Source organism: Macaca nemestrina, chromosome 1, assembly GCF_043159975.1.
Source record: "Macaca nemestrina isolate mMacNem1 chromosome 1, mMacNem.hap1, whole genome shotgun sequence".
Taxonomy (NCBI): domain Eukaryota; kingdom Metazoa; phylum Chordata; class Mammalia; order Primates; family Cercopithecidae; genus Macaca; species Macaca nemestrina.
In genome coordinates, this window is record NC_092125.1 from 65,317,715 (window position 1) to 65,334,385 (window position 16,671).

General features: G+C 36.8%; 1 protein-coding gene across 2 annotated transcripts in view; it reads left to right on the forward strand.

Annotated features, from left to right (window-relative positions):
* Positions 1-16,671, forward strand: part of LOC105484870 (zona pellucida sperm-binding protein 3 receptor-like) — a 38,751-nt gene that overhangs the window by 930 nt on the left and 21,150 nt on the right. For both annotated transcript variants that reach the window (XM_011746947.3, XM_011746944.3), the window contains exons 2-3: positions 12,666-12,847; positions 13,788-13,967. In XM_011746947.3, coding sequence (XP_011745249.1) covers positions 12,666-12,847; positions 13,788-13,967 — 362 coding nt within the window. The remainder of the gene's footprint in view (positions 1-12,665; positions 12,848-13,787; positions 13,968-16,671) is intronic.

Sequence of the window (16,671 nt, forward strand, 5' to 3'; positions counted from 1 at the left end):
TGTACACAATTCCCTTTCCCTACTCCCAGAGAACCACTGTCATATCTTGCAACATTTTTTTTCTGATATTTACCTTCATATTTTAAGATAATAGGTTTTTTCTGTTTGTCTTAGATTATTCATTTTAGCTGCTATCTATTGATTATAGATATTTAATCATCTTCTAATATACCACCTGCTTTTCCTATTTCTTTCAATATAATTATTGCATAATTTTGGTTACATCAGTAATAACTTTTACAGGTTATGACTATGCAGTATACCAAATAGTATTTTGTGAGCATGTTTCCTTTCTTTTGTTTTAATATGTTGTCTATAATGTCCTTTTCCAGTAATGTTTGTTTGCTTGCTTGTTTTGTTTTCTATATTCCTATTTACATTTTCTCCTAAATGCTCCAAGAGATTTTTCAGTCTACCAAATGTATTCCAAATCTTGAGATATCATATGCTTTATTAATTCCTTTCTTATTCTCATGTACCTTTCTTCCAAAGCCCTAGAAACAGACCTTGAAACAAGAATTAAAGTGTAGGTAATTTGTTTAGGAGGTGCAGGAAACACCAGGAGAGAAAGGCAGTGAGATATGAAAACAAAGGCAACCAAATAGGATATGTTAGGAAGCTAGTTAGGATGACTGAAGTCTCATCCCAAGGGAAACTGGTAAAGACGGTGAACTCGCACCTCAGAGTAATCATAGCTCAGGGTAGGGAGCTGGGATATTTATACATACTTCCATCAGTTGTTAATTGAGGTCTGCTTCTGTAAGGTGTTATCTTCAGTTTATCCTGCCAATTGCAAATCAGAGTAACCTTCGATGGTTGTGGAAAAAGCCTGGGTAAAAGGAAACAGATATCAGGCAGTTGGAAGTTGTTCAGAGTGTGCTAAAGTGGCAGGGCCCTCGTGATACTGACAGGACAGTGACAGGACCTGCTACCCACTACAACAAGCAATGGATGCTCTCAAATCTGTAGACTTGCCTTCCTGCCCTGTCTTTACTTCGTTGACTCATGTTCTCTTTTTTATTTCCTCATTTTGTTGGAGCACATCCTCCAGGAACTGCCTAAGAAATGATGTATAGGAAGTAAACTATTGAGTGAACTCCTGTATTCTTGAAACCGTCTGTTTTCACACTTGATTGATACTATTTTCACACTTGATTGAAACTATTTTCACACTTGATTGATAGTTTGGCTGGGCATAGCAGGCTGGGTAAAGTGTTATTTTTCCTCCCGTTTTAAAGGAATTTATCTACTGTTTTAATATATTCCATATAGCTATTGAGAAGTCAGAAGACATCTGATTTATGACCTGATTTTTCCTCAACTCTGGAAGCTTTTATGATACAATCTTTACTCATGGTGTTCTAAAATACCACGTTGGTATACTTTACTGTATGATTTATTTTCATTTATTATGCTAATTCTTGATGGGCTCTTTCACTCTGTAAACTCATATCCTTTTATTCTGAGAAATTTTCTTATAAAATGTTTTCAGTAACATTTCTTCACTGTTGTCTCTTTTCATGGAAACCAAAATCATTTGGTATTGGACCTCCTTGTTAATTATTGGATTTAGTTATGTTTTCTGTTTTCATTCTTACCTTCAATTCTCCAAACACTTTTTTGGAGATTTCCTTGACTTCATTGTTTTTTTGCTGACTTTTTCAATTTCTTTTAAGAACACTTTCTAACATTTTCCAAAGAATTTTTAAAAATTGTTTTCTGTTTTTTAAAAAATAGTAATCCTGTTCTTTCCATCTAGATTCATTATTGTCTCTATGGAGCTATTTTGGAATAGGGAAGTATGATTTTGCTCCCTGCAAACCTCTGTTAATGATCATTGGTCAGCAGTTGTTCTTTAAGAGCAAGGCCTAAATAATCTCATTTAAAGTTCTGTGTATGTGAACAAATTTTGCTGGCAGCAGGCTAACTTGCAGCATGATGGGACAGTGAGGCATTTTAAATTAACTTGTGGCTATAACAGAGAGTGTTAATTGTTTGCCTGTATTAACCTCTATTTTTACTTTAAGTAATAGAACCACTTTTACCATTTTAAGTATCAGCAGGGCAAAGGGTTTCTCAACTAGTCCCTCCCTTGGAGCAACCTCCCAATAAATGCGACTTGCTTGTCACCTCTTAAAAAGGAAGCTTCTTTCTCTCCCCTTCCTATTTTTCATACTCTTGAGGGCTGAAATGCTGATAGGGTGCATGAGAGCTAGCTTCTGCCTTGTTGAGAAGGACAGCATCCTAGGGGATATTAAAGCAACAAGGAGAAAAGGCCCTAGTCCCTAGTTGACCATGTGGAGCAGTACTGCCTTCCATCCTGAATGGGTTTTTGCCTATGAACTGTTTTTGAAAGAAAAATAAAGTTTTACCTGCTCTGAGTCACTGAGTTTTTGGTTGTCCTATCTAATGACAAGTATAGGGCAATGAATATCCAAATACTGATGTTTATAGGTGTCTTCTCTGTTGCTGCCCAGTTGCTCCAGAGAGGGAACTTCTGTTTTTTTGCCTGTTTACAACTTGAATTTGCAATTTAAATTTCTCCCTTGCAAGACGAGGCATTACTGCTTCTGTACTTTTTTTTTTTATATATACTTTAAGTTCTAGGGTACATGTGCATAACGTGCAGGTTTGTTACATATGTATACTTGTGCCATGTTGGCATACTGCACCCATCAACTCATCAGCACCCATCAACTCGTCATTTACATCAGTTATAACTCCTAATGCCATCTCTCCCCCCTCCTTCCTCCCAATAATAGGCCCCGGTGTGTGATGTTCCCCTTCCTGAGTCCAGGTGATCTCATTGTTCAGTTCCCACCTATGAGTGAGAACATGCAGTGTTTGGTTTTCTGTTCTTGCGATAGTTTGCTGAGAGTGATGGTTTCCAGCTGCATCCATGTCCCTACAAAGCACACAAACCCATCCTTTTTCATGGCTGCATAGTATTCCATGGTGTATATGTGCCACATTTTCTTAATCCAGTCTGTCACTGATGGACATTTGGGTTGATTCCAAGTCTTTGCTATTGTGAATAGTGCCACAATAAACATACATGTGCATGTGTCTTTATAGCAGCATGATTTATAATCCTTTGGGTATATACCCAGTAATGGGATGGCTGGGTCATATGGTACATCTAGTTCTAGATCCTTGAGGAATTGCCATACTGTTTTCCATAATGGTTGAACTAGTTATAATCCCACCAACAGTGTAAAAGTGTTCCTATTTCTCCACATCCTCTCCAGCACCTGTTGTTTCCTGACTTTTTAATGATTGCCATTCTAACTGGTGTGAGATGGTATCTCATTGTGGTTTTGATTTGCATTTCTCTGATGGCCAGTGATGACGAGCATTTTTTCATGTGTCTGTTGGCTGTATGAATGTCTTCTTTTGAGAAATGTCTGTTCATATCCTTTGCCCACTTTTTGATGGGGTTGTTCGTTTTTTTCTTGTAAATTTGTGTGAGTTCTTTGTAGGTTCTGGATATTAGCCCTTTGTCAGATGAGTAGATTGCAAAAATTTTCTCCCATTCTGTAGGTTGCCTGTTCGCTCTGATGGTAGTTTCTTTTGCTGTGCAGAGGCTCTTTAGTTTAATGAGATCCCATTTGTCAATTTTGGCTTTTGTTGCAGTTGCTTTTGGTGTTTTAGACATGAAGTCCTTGCCCATGCCTATGTCCCGAATGGTATTACCTAGGTTTTCTTCTAGGATTTTTATGGTATTAGGTCTAACATTTAAGTCTCTAATCCATCTTGAATTAATTTTCGTATAAGGAGTAAGGAAAGGATACAGTTTCAGCTTTCTACTTATGGCTAGCCAATTTTCCCAGCACCATTTATTAAATAGGGAATCCTTTCCCCATTTCTTATTTTTCTGTACTTTTAAAAATTCTGTTTCTCCCTCTATTCCTCAGGCTATTTCCATCACCACATTACTTTTGTACTATCAAATTGAGAGAACTTTCCTGAAATGATTGCTCCTGTCTCTAAAAGGCACAGCAGTTGCGTTTGTCTGCTTGCTTTAAGTTAAATGTTTTTCTTTACACTTGACTAACTAGTTCATCTATTTCCTTCAGAAGTTCACTCACAGTGGTGCTGAATAATTATACCAGGAATAAAACATGTATAGGTTATTTGGAATGTGAATCTGGTGTTAAAGTTTAGTTGAGCCTGAGAAAAGTAAACTACGAAACCCCTGCTGCCAAATATCGTTCTTTGACCACAAGAAAATAAATTAAAACGAAGTGAATTCTTTCTAGTCCAGGTTTAATAACTGTGAGGAGAAAGCAATTGGTAAGCTAGAGGCACTGCCCTAAAAAAGTTATAACTAAAGAGAGACTATTTTGATTACATTACCATTTTATATTTTGGGCACTAAAAAAGAGGGATGCTATTTTCTAATATTTCTCTGAATTCAGGAATAACCCTTCCTAGTACTGTTTCTGCCAATTTTAACCAATAAGTGATCTTCTGATACCGAGTCTATTTGCATATTTAGGGATATAGTGAATTCTCCTTTATTTAAAAAATAATACTCTTTATTAAAAATGTTAATACATTGAATAGATTATGTAATTAAAAATTATTTCCACAAAATTATTTTCCCTCAGAAACTTTTATGCCATTTATTTCAATACCAAGTAGAAGCTTATTACAAGTTTTAGATTATCCCAAAATGTCTGAGTGTCAACCTGGGTCCAATCAGGAGACAGAAACCAAACAGTGATTTAAATAGGGGAAATTTAATATACAGAATTACTGAACTCTGATAAAAAACTAATTATAAAATTTAAGAAAACTCTCTATGGTATTCTAGGGCTGAGGCAAGGCACTCAAGGGAGACAAACTGCAATGAGGTGCCCTTTCCCAAGGCTGGGGTTTAGACTTCATTAAAAAAGGTATTGTTGCAATCCACTGGATGCCAGAGAAGTTTACTAGTTGCCTGGACAAAAGCTGGTCTGTGGTCATTGGGCAAGTAGAAACCAAATATCTAGAATAGAGGCAGACTATAGGTGTGCTCCACCTGGTGGCTACATGCATAGGCCTGCAGATAGGGCTGGGGTCCCTGGAACATGAGCTATCTGTGAGGGGGACCTCAGATAGTGGCCAGATGGGCAGGTGTGCAGAAGGAAAAGTGACCCCAGTAGCAAGCCTTCAAGGCAGAGAAAGCACACAGGCAAGTAGGTGGTCAGGTGTGCCGGCATGAAGAGGGAGTAGGGGTGCTGTTGTGGTAAGAGTCTTGGAGAAGTATCCATCAGAAGAACCACGGGAAAGTGACAGCCAGTTTGGTCCGGGACCAACAGATTGCCAGGGGATAGTGCATTCTGGGAAGACGGCCTAGGGCAGACTACCCCCGTATATCTTACTAACCCATCATGTAGCAGCAGGAAACAGCAGGAGAATCTTTGCTTCCTGCAATGTCCCTTGAGCATCCTCTAATGAGAATATTAAACATCTTTCTCGCTGTAAAGGATTAATACTTAAGGGAATTTCATCCATTATCACAGAACTGTAATAAACGGTGAGTTTGTATCAGAGAGGAAATGCATTGATAACTGGCATGACACGTATAACTTCATGATGATAAAATAAGAATCCAAAGTCAAACCACTCAAGGATTGCTTAGAGTGCCACCTGTGGAGGAGGAAGTACTGGAAGAGTAGCAGCAATTTCACTAAAATTTAGACTTATAAGTAATTTTGTTGAGTTTATTTTCAGTCAAGGAAAAATGATTATATATTTCCTACTAGTTGGTAAAAAGAAAGAGTTTTGAAAGAGGAACTTACTTTCACTAATTAAATTAGAAAAACTTAAAATAGAAAATTAAAATTTATCTCATGGGCTATTTAATAAGAAACAGTGAATAACATAATTAGGACAATGCCAATAACACGGACAATTGCAAAGTTTTTCAAATAGCCAAATATACTAGCCTTTTATGAGAATTGAGTTGATCTATTAAAACGTAAATTAAGACTGATACTTTTACAAGAAGTTAAGCAAGCTACTGATATCCAGGTACAGCTACTAAAGCTCTGTTTTGAATCAAAGATAGAACCTGGAATATATAGAAAAATGAATGGATTTCGTCTCTGTTAGATTAGTGATTCCTGCATTTGCTGCACATGAGAATCACTTGAGGCATTTAAAAAATAATTCAGACATTGAAGCCTCATTAGATATATTTGATTAGGGGATTGGGAATCTGCATTTTAGCAAGCACGAATGTTTTGGGGAGCTGCCTCACTCAAGGTGGCAATCTTTCTCTGGGACAGCCCACATTTATTGATTGGTTGATGCAGTGGTACAAAAGCCCAGCTTTACTTAATCCTGGACACCTTTGAAGGGCCAGTCCAGCTTTAGAGGATGCTCTGAAGTCTCTGATGCAACTGCTTCAAAGTTTTGCTTTTCTCTCTTCCCTTTCATTCTTCTTTTACAGACAATGTTCCAGTAAGAACTCCTCAATAAGCCACTCTGCATGCATATTTGTATTTCTTCTTTACTGATTTACTTGTTTGTGTTCTTTCCTCATGTGTTTATTTGACAATTTTATTTTTGAATGATTTGTAAAGAAGGATTTTATATTTAAGACATGAAATTTTAATTGTTATATCTGCTTTAATTAATTATTTATTTATTTTTGAGACAGGGTCTTGCTCTGTCTTCCAGGCTGGAGTGCGGTGGTGTTATCATGGCTCACTGCAGCCACGACCTCCTGGGCCCAAGGGATCTTCCTGTCTCAGGCTTCTGAGTAGCTGAAACCACAGGCATGCACAACCATGCCCAGCTAATATTTTTTATTTTCATTTTTTTAGAGACATGGTCAGGGTCTCCCCGTGTTGCCCAGGCTGGTCTGGAACTCCTGGGCTCACGTGATTCACCCTCCTGGGCTTCCCAAAGGGTTGAAATTATAGACATGAGCCACTGTACCTGGCCTTAACATTTTATTATCGTTTCATTTACTTAACTGTGTTTGATATATTGAAGATTTAAAAAATTGTATTCAAATTAAATATTGTTCCATTTAATTATTTCCACCCTCACTCTATTGCTTAAAAACGTTACGTCCATTGGGAGGCTGAGGCAGATGGATTGCCTGAGCTCAGGAGTTCGAGACTAGCCTGGGCAACACAGAGAAACCCTGTCTCTACTAAAATACAGAAAATTAACCAGGCGTGGTGGCATGCACCTGTAGTCCCAGCTACTCGGGAGGCTGAGGCAGGAGAATCACCTGAACCTGGGAGGCAGAGCTTGCAGTGAGTTGAGATCACCACTGCACTCCAGCCTGGGCAACAGAGCCAGACTCTGTCTCTCCAAACAAACAAAAAACAAAACAAAAACAAAAGACATTACAACCAAAAAGTATACGACTCTTTATGGACATTTAGTGCTCCCAACCAACTTATTTAAAAACAGAAAATCAATAGTTAAAAGCAAATCCTCAAGGATTTTCCAGAGTTAGTTCTATGAGGAAGAAGTACCAGAAGATAGAACAGGGACAAAATGAGAATCAGTGCAGACTGGGGATTCTTACCCCTACTTCCCAAGTTTGTTTTTTAGTTGAAAAGAAAATACAGAAAAATGTTATCGGCAAATGTTTAACTACCCTCTCACTTCTCGATTGTGAAACTGTGATAGGGTCTGATATGGTATGTGCTTAGTTTTAACCAAGTCCCACTTCTGAATCCAAATCTTTCAACAGTGTTTGAACACAAAAACAGTATGAATAGACATGTTATGATCCAGCCTGTAGAAAACTATGGTCCAATACTGTACAGTATTTCCTATTTTATCCAGCTACTCAGTTTCTATCTTCCTCCAAGATACATCCCTAATTTAATCCAGAAAGATTTTACTTAACATGCCAGTCCTCTGAGTCTGTCACCACTTGTTCTTAGAGAACCTGTTTCCTCATGCCTAACCTCATCTTGCCCTATTCCTCCTTTTCTAATGCCATTATTCTTTTGATTTGTAGCAGTCATCTTTTTTCTGTTATTTATAGTTTTAAAAAATAAGCATGCATCCCTAAATACTCTAGCTGAGTGTTTGTTACTTCTTTTTATATATGAGATCATGCAGTATGTATTATATTTTGTCGGATTTCTTTTGCTTACATTTGTGAGATTTATTTATGTTGAGTCTAGTTGTCATTTATTCATTTTCATTGCTATATATTATACCATTCTATGGTTGTATTATAATTTATTTATCCACTTTATTAAGGATACAATTTAGATGGTTTTAGTTCTTTGGCTATTACATAACTATGAATATTCCAATACATGTCTTTTGGTGTATGGTACATGCTGGTTGTATAATGTATGTATTCAACTTTCATAGACAAATTTCCAAAATCAAGGTTTATATCCTGGCTATGCTGCTTAAAATCTATATGACAAGAAAAATACAATTTAGATCTTTTGAAATAATCCTGTCAAGGGGAAAATAAAGAAATAATAGTAAAAAAGAATGAAGAAAGTCTACATGTGTTTTCACGAAAGTATTAAACTCACGAGTAGAGGTAAATTTACAAATCACACTTAGAATACTCCAATGATGTTATGGTGCTATGTAAATCTCTCAATCCTCTAGTATATCCTAGTATACATGTATGTATAAATGTATAAATGTATACAATCCTCTAGTATAAATGTTTAAAGTCAAAATAGTCAAAACGACAACAGCTACAATTAGTGGCTAAGGAATACAGAATAGATAAAGAAGTAAATTAGGGCAAGAAAAATATAAATTGGGAGAAAAGCAGAAAAAGTCTAGAATATTTTTATGTGACCAAAGTTAAGTTGACATTCAGCTAAAAGTAGTCAATACAACTATGGGACTCTTTATATTTGCTGCATGGTGAATTACAAAGAAAGAAATTACAGCAGACACACCGATAAGAAAAAGGGAACAAAGTTAAACACCACAGAAAACCACCAACAGAGAGGAAGCAACAAAAAATTAAGAAAGAAACAAAGAATCTATATAACAACCAAAGCAATTAATAAAATGGCAAGAGTCAGTCCTTACCTATCAACAGTAACCTTGAATGTAAATAAGTTAATTTTTTAAATTGAAAGATACATAGTGGCTAAATGAATAAAACTACAAGATCCAATGATGTGCTACCTATAAGAGACTCATTTCATGGTAAAGTCAAATATAGACTGAAATTGAAGGGCTGGAAAAAGATATTCCAAGCAAACAAAAACCTAAAGCAAACAGGAGTAGCCATGCTTATATATGATAGACTTGAAGCTAAAAAAAAAAAAAAAGGTAAAAAGGTCATTATATAATGATAAAAAGATCAATTCAACAAGAGTACATAATAATTATAAATACATATGCACCCAATCCTAGAGCACCCATATATATAAAGCAAATATTGTTAGACCCAAAGAGAGATGGACTGCAATACAATAATACTAGGGAACATCAACATCTCACTTTCAGCAATGGACACATTATTTAGAAAAAAAAAATCAACTCAGAAACATCAGACTTAAAGTGCACCATAGACCAAATGGGTCTAACTGATCTTTACAGAATATTCCATACAACATCTACAGAATACACATTTTCAACTGCACGTGGAACATTCTCCAGGATAGATCAGATGTTAGGTCACAGAACAAGTCTTGAAAAATTTAGGAAGATAGAGATCAAATCAAATAGCTTTTCTGATCACAATAATGTGAAACTTGAAATTAACAACAAGAAAAACTCTGGAAACTTTACAGATACATGAAAGTTAAACGACATGTCCCTAAACAACCAATTGGTCAAAAAGAAATCAAAAGGAAAACTCAAAGATTTTTTGAGATAAATGAGAATGACAACACATTATACCCAAACCTATAGGACACAACAAAACGAGTTCTAATTGGGAAGTTTATAGTAATAAACACCTACATAAAAAAGAAGAGAAATTTCTAATAATCACCCCAAGGAACTAGACAAACAAGAACTAACTAAACCTAAAATTGGTATAAGGAAGAAAATAATAAAGTTCAGAGCAGAAATAAATGAAAAAGATATAAAAAAATTTAAAAAGAGGCTGGGCACAGTGGCTCACGGCTGTGATCCCAGCACTTTGGGAGGCTGAGTCAGGCAGATCACGAGGTCAGGAGATCAAGACCATTCTAGCTAACACGGTGGAACCCTGTCTCTACTAAAAATACAAAAAATTAGCTGAGTGTGGTGGTGGGCACCTGTAGTCCCAGCTACTAGGGAGGCTGAGGCAGGAGAATGGCGTGAACCCAGGAGGCAGAGCTTGCGGTGAGCCGAGATCGCACCACTGCACTCTAGCCTGGGTGACAGAGTGAGACTCTGTCTCAAAAAAAAAAAAAAAAAAGCCATAAAATGAAGTTGGGTTTTTGAAAATATAAACAAAAATGACAAACATTTAGCTAGACTAAGAAAAAAAGAGAGAATACTGAAATAAATAAAACAGAGATTTTTTTTATCTTAAGGAGACATTACTACTAATATCACAGAAATAGAAAGTATTATAAGACACTATTGTAAACAACTATATGCCAACAAATTTGATAAGATAGAAGAAATGGATAAATTCCAGGATGCATACAACCTACCAAGATCAAGTTATGAAGAAACAGAACATCTGAACAGACCAATTAAAAGTTGAATTGAAGAGAAAATTGAATCAGTAATCAAAAGTTTTCCATCAAATAAAAGCCTAGGACCTTATGTCTTCTTTGCTGAATTCTACCAAACATTTAATAAAGAACTAATGCCAATTCCTCTCAAACTGTTCCAGAAAAATTGAAGAGGAGGGAATACTTACAAACTCATTTTGCAAGGCTAGCATTACTTTGATTCTAAAACTAGACAAGTACACAATGAAAAAAGAAAACTATAAGCTGATATCCCTGATGAGCATTGATGCAAAGATTCATAACAAGATACCAGCAAACCAAATCAAAGAGCACATTAAAAAGATTATTCATTATGATGAAGTGGAATTCAGCCCAGGGATCCACGGATGGTTTATCAGACTCAGGTTAATAAATGTGACCACACTACATTAACAGAAAGAAAGAAAGAGAAACATGATACAATCATTTCAATAGGTGCAGAAAAAGAATGTGACAAAATTTCACATTCCTTCATGACAAAAACTCTCAACAAATTAGTATAGAAGATATGCACCTCAAGACAATAAAGGTTATATATAAAAAACTCATAGCTAACATCATACTGAATGGGGAAAATCTTCACATACAAATGGACCAATGGAACGGAAGAGAGAGTCTGGAAATAAACTTACTCACCAAAAGCCAACTGGTTTTTGGCACAGGTGAGAACACATATTGGAGAAAAGACAGTCTTCAATAAATGGTGCTGGGAAAATTGGATATTCGCATACAGAAGAATAAGACTAGATCCCTACCTCTCACTATACACAAAATCAACTCAAAATGGATTAGAGACTTATGTATGAAACCCCAAACTACAAAACTACTAGAAGTAAACGTAGGGGAAATGCCCCATAACATTGGCCTATTGAGTTAAATGGACATGAGTTGGCAATTCCTGTAATTAAGGACAGATGGTGATATGAAACCATCTCAACCTACCTAAGGTTTCAGAACAAAAGGTGAAATCCTATATTTCACTGAAAATTAATTTTATATATCACTTTGGGTAATACGTCTTAAGTAACTTGTTTCTGAAGTAAACTTAGGATATGTGAGGGTTTTTCTCATTCGGGGGTAAGAATGACTTTATAGAAATCTTGCTTTGAAGAAGTCTCTGATTAATGAATGACTGGAACCAAGAAACATAACAGTGATACTACTTATTGTTGGTGGTTGTTGGTAAAAACCATACTTAAAAAATTCTAAATGACCCAATGGATTTTTGTTTTTGTTGATAGTTGCCGTAAGAAAATCATATAGATGGATGGATAGAAAGATATATGATTAATAGATAGAGACATCTCCAACTCTTTTCCTCTGTCATCATTTTCTTGCTTTTCTTAAGCTTTCTCTTTCTTCTATAACTCTTCTGCCATTTCCTTGTTCAGATAATTTCCTTGGCTCACTTGGCCAATTGCTGTAGTCTTCTTAATCAATCTCCCTGTCTCTTCTCTCTGCCTCTTTCAATCTACCTTGTATACATCTGCCATAATAGTCTTTCAAAAACAGAGTAATCATGTTACTTAAACAAAGTGTATATATATCTCCTAGTTTCAAGCTCCCAATTTTGGTATTGAAAACCTGATCAAACCCAGTTCTAACCTCCCTCTCTATCTTTAACTATCATCTCCTATCAGGAATTCCTTATCTTCTAAACAAACTGAAGTACTAATTACTATTTTCAAGAAATAACCTTTACCTTCTCACTGCTGTGCCTTTACTCAATTTTTACTATTGCCATAAAATATCCCACATTTAACACTCCAAATTTCACAGCAATATCTACTACCTCTGTACAGTCCACCCCAAGTCTCTGGAATTTTCTGGTCTCCTGAATATGTTCCTGTCAGAAAATACAAGCTATATTTTATTACAAATATTTAATGCCTTCTCTTCTACATTTGATTATAATCTCCTTGAAAACAGTTCCCATTTTATTCTTCGTAGTACTTTATGACAGGTAAGAATTCAATGACTGTTTATTAAGTTGAGTTCTTTCAGCAGAAAAACACTGAAGAGGCACCAGATCATGCACTCCCAGAAAGCTCCACTTGCACTCCTTGAGGGCTCCACCTTCGATAGAAAAGGAGAAATGGCAGCTTTGCTCTTCTCTAGGCTGTGGAAAGTCTCCAATTCAACTCTGTTCCAAATGATGCTGGTCACTGTTTTGTTGGCTACTGTTCTTGGTAAGTAGTGGAGAGACAGGCCAGACAACCAGTCTACAACTGAGTTCATCACACCCTATTTTAAGAGGTGTCTAAGAGATCTTTAACATTATGGGATATATTTGACCACCTGGAATTTGGGAAACATACTATAAACTAAAAAGAAAATCTTGTTTTATAGATGCTCCCTATGCTCCCTTTTAGAATTTTTCTCTCCAGGAAACTCTGAACAACTTAACATTGAAGCAATCATGACTTGTAATAAATTCGTATCATCTGCCAGGCTGGCCATGAACTCTCACTGCCTGTGTGGTTATTTAGAATGTAGGGGAGGTCGGTATAATTCTTCTGGGGCATTTGGAAGGTCACTCAGTACTTTGTTTAATTCTTGCCAGGGAAGTAGAATTAAGATTTTATTTTTCAAGGGTTTAATGATTCTCCAGCTTGTGATGCTTTTGAAAAATATTTTTATTTTTTAACAGGCCATTTATTCTAAACCTAAAAGGCCCAAAATGATACAAATGAAATGCCTCCTCATCCTTGACTGAGGCAACTAATCTTGCATAATGCTATTATTAGTAGAAAATATGTTTCTGCTAAGGCAGGAGGTAGAGTCACAGGGCATAGCATAGCTGCCTATATTCTGAGCAGACAGATGTGGGCAATCTGATAGAATGATGAAAATCAAGTCTATTCATTCACTTTCTAATAAATTCGCACTTATACAGTCAAAGACGGATGAAATTTTTCTGCCTTTACTCATTATCGTTGTCATTTTCATTACTCAACAAGCGTGTATTATTGATCACTTACTGCACTCATTGAACAATGACATAATAGGAGTTACGATGAAAGAGAAAATCATGGTCTCTGCTCTAGAAAACTTAGTACTCAGATATCGAGACATTGTGTCCCAATATATAGCTGTTGATGTTCCTTGCCATTTTGTGTGTGTGTGCAGGTGACTGTGGTCCTCCACCCAAGTTACCATTTGCTTCTCCAATAAATCCGTTGTATGATACTGAATTCAAAACTGGAACTACTCTGAAATACACCTGCCACCCTGGATATGGTAAAATCAATTCAAGTCGACTGATTTGTGATACCAAAGGCTCATGGAACTATAGTATCTTTTGTGCAAGTAAGTATCAACACTTATTTTTCTCACCTTTACTTTTTTTCCCAGAAAGTTCTTTTAGGAACTTAATGAATTACTTAATTAATATGAAAATCTTTGATCAAAACAGTTCAAAATTAACATCACCTATAGTATTTGGAAGGAGTCGCTTGGGAATACACTTGGACATATTTTTCTAACAGTTAAAATATAACATCTGCTTCCCTTTTCCTTCTGTTTCCCTGTGATGAAGGTCATATATTTTTGAGAGCATACATTTTTATGGACAACTGGTCAATAAACATATCTAGTATTATCACAGTGGTCTAACTGAGCAAATGAAACCAAGTGAAATTTTTTTTCTCTTCTTAAAATGTGTCAGAAAAATGAGATATATGTTTACATTTATTTTTTTCTCAAAGCATAGTCACTATCGGCATTAACCAACCACACCTAGCATTCCTACATATTTGCACCGACGCCTTCTTTAAAGCCATATTATTTATATGCTCTGGATCTATCATCCACAACCTTAATAATGAACAAGACAATAGGAAAATAGGAAGATTATTTAAAATAATACCCCTTACCTCAACTTCCCTAACCATCGGTAGTCTGGCACTCACAGGCATGCCTTTTCTTACAGGCTTCTACTCCATAGACCTTATTATCGAAACCGCAAACACGTCGTATACCAACGCCTGAGCCCTATCTATCACTCTGATTGCCACCTCCCTAAGAAGCGCCTACAGCACTGGAACCATCCTCCTCACCCTAACAGGACAATCCCGCTTCTCCACCCTAATTAATATCAACGAAAACATTCCCACCCTACTAAACCCAATCAAACGCCTCACAACCGACAGCCTGCTCTCAGGATTCCTCATCACCAATAGCATCTCTCCCTCTTCACTCCCCCAAATAACAATATCACCCAACCTAAAACTCTCAGCCCTACATGTAACTGCTCTAGGATTCCTAGTAGCCCTAGACCTCACTCTTATAACCAATAAGCTTAAAATAAATATTCCACTCCACACATTCAAATTCTCCAATATATTAGGATTCTACCCATTACAATTCACCGAACACTTCCCTACCAAAACCTACTTATAAGTCAAAACCTAGCCTTCCTCTTACTAGATTCAATCTGATTAGAAAAATCTATACCCAAAACAACTTCACATACCCATATTACTACTTCAATCCTTACCGCCACTCAAAAAGGTATAATCAAATCCTGTTATCTCTCTTTCCTCATTCCCCTTACCCTAACCTTATTTTTAATCACATAGTCTATTACCCCGAGCAATCTCAATTACAATATATACACCAACAAATAGTGTTCAACCAGTAACTACTACCAATCAGCGCCCATAGTCATATAAAGCACCTGCACCAATAGAATCCTCCCGAATTAACTCCGGCCCTTCTCCCTCAAAAACCACTCAACTCCCTATATTATTAAAATTAATCACCACCACCAACCCATCAAAGTCTAAAACTCATAATACCAACCCCACCTCCATCGCCAACCCTACTAAAACACTCCCTAAAACCTCAAACCCTGAACCCCACGCCTCAGGATACTCTTCAATAGCCATTGCTGTAGTGTAGCCAAAAACAACCATTATATCCCCCAAATAAATCAAAAACACTATTAAGCCCATATAAGTCCCCCCATAATTCAGGATAATAACACAGCCAACCACACCACTAACAATTAACGCCAAGCCCCCATAAATAGGAGAAGGCTTAGAAGAAAATCCTACAAACCCCATAACCAATAGCACACTCAACAAGAATAAAATATATGTCACTGCTTCCACATGGACTCTAACCATGACTAATGATATGAAAAACCGTCGTTGTATTTCAACTATAAAAACACTGATGATGGCAACACGCAAATCCAACTCCTTATAAAAATAATTTATCATTCCCTCATTGACCTACCCACTCCGTCCAATATTTCCGCATGATGAAACTTCGGCTCACTCCTTGCTACCTGTCTAATCCTACAAATCATCACAGGCTTATTCCTGGCAATACACTACTCGCCAGACACCTCCTCCACCTTCTCCTCAGTTGCACACATTACCCGAGACGTAAACTACGGCTGAACCCTCCGTTATCTCCACGCTAACGGTGCCTCTATATTCTTTATCTGCCTCTTCCCACATATCGGTTGAGGCCTATACTACGGCTCATTCCTCCTCCTAGAAACCTGAAATATCGGCATTATACTCCTACTTATAACTATAGCAACAGCCGTCATAGGCTATGTACTCCCATGGGGCCAAATATCATTCTGAGGTGCCACAGTAATCACAAACCTCCTGTCAGCCATCCCATACATTGGAACTGACCTTGTCCAATGGGTCTGAGGCGGATATTCAATTGATAATCCCACCCTCACACGATTCTTTACCCTTCATTTTATCTTATCCTTCATTATTACAGCCCTTACAACCTTACATCTACTATTCCTTCACGAAACAGGATCAAACAATCCCTCTGGGATTTCCTCTCACTCCGACAAAATTACCTTTCACCCTTATTATACAATCAAAGATATCCTAGGCTTAATCCTCCTCCTCCTCGCCCTAATGATATTAGTACTATTTTCACCCGACCTACTAAGTGACCCAGACAACTATACTCCAGCTAATCCCCTAAACACTCCCCCCCACATCAAACTACAATGATACTATTTGCATACGCAATT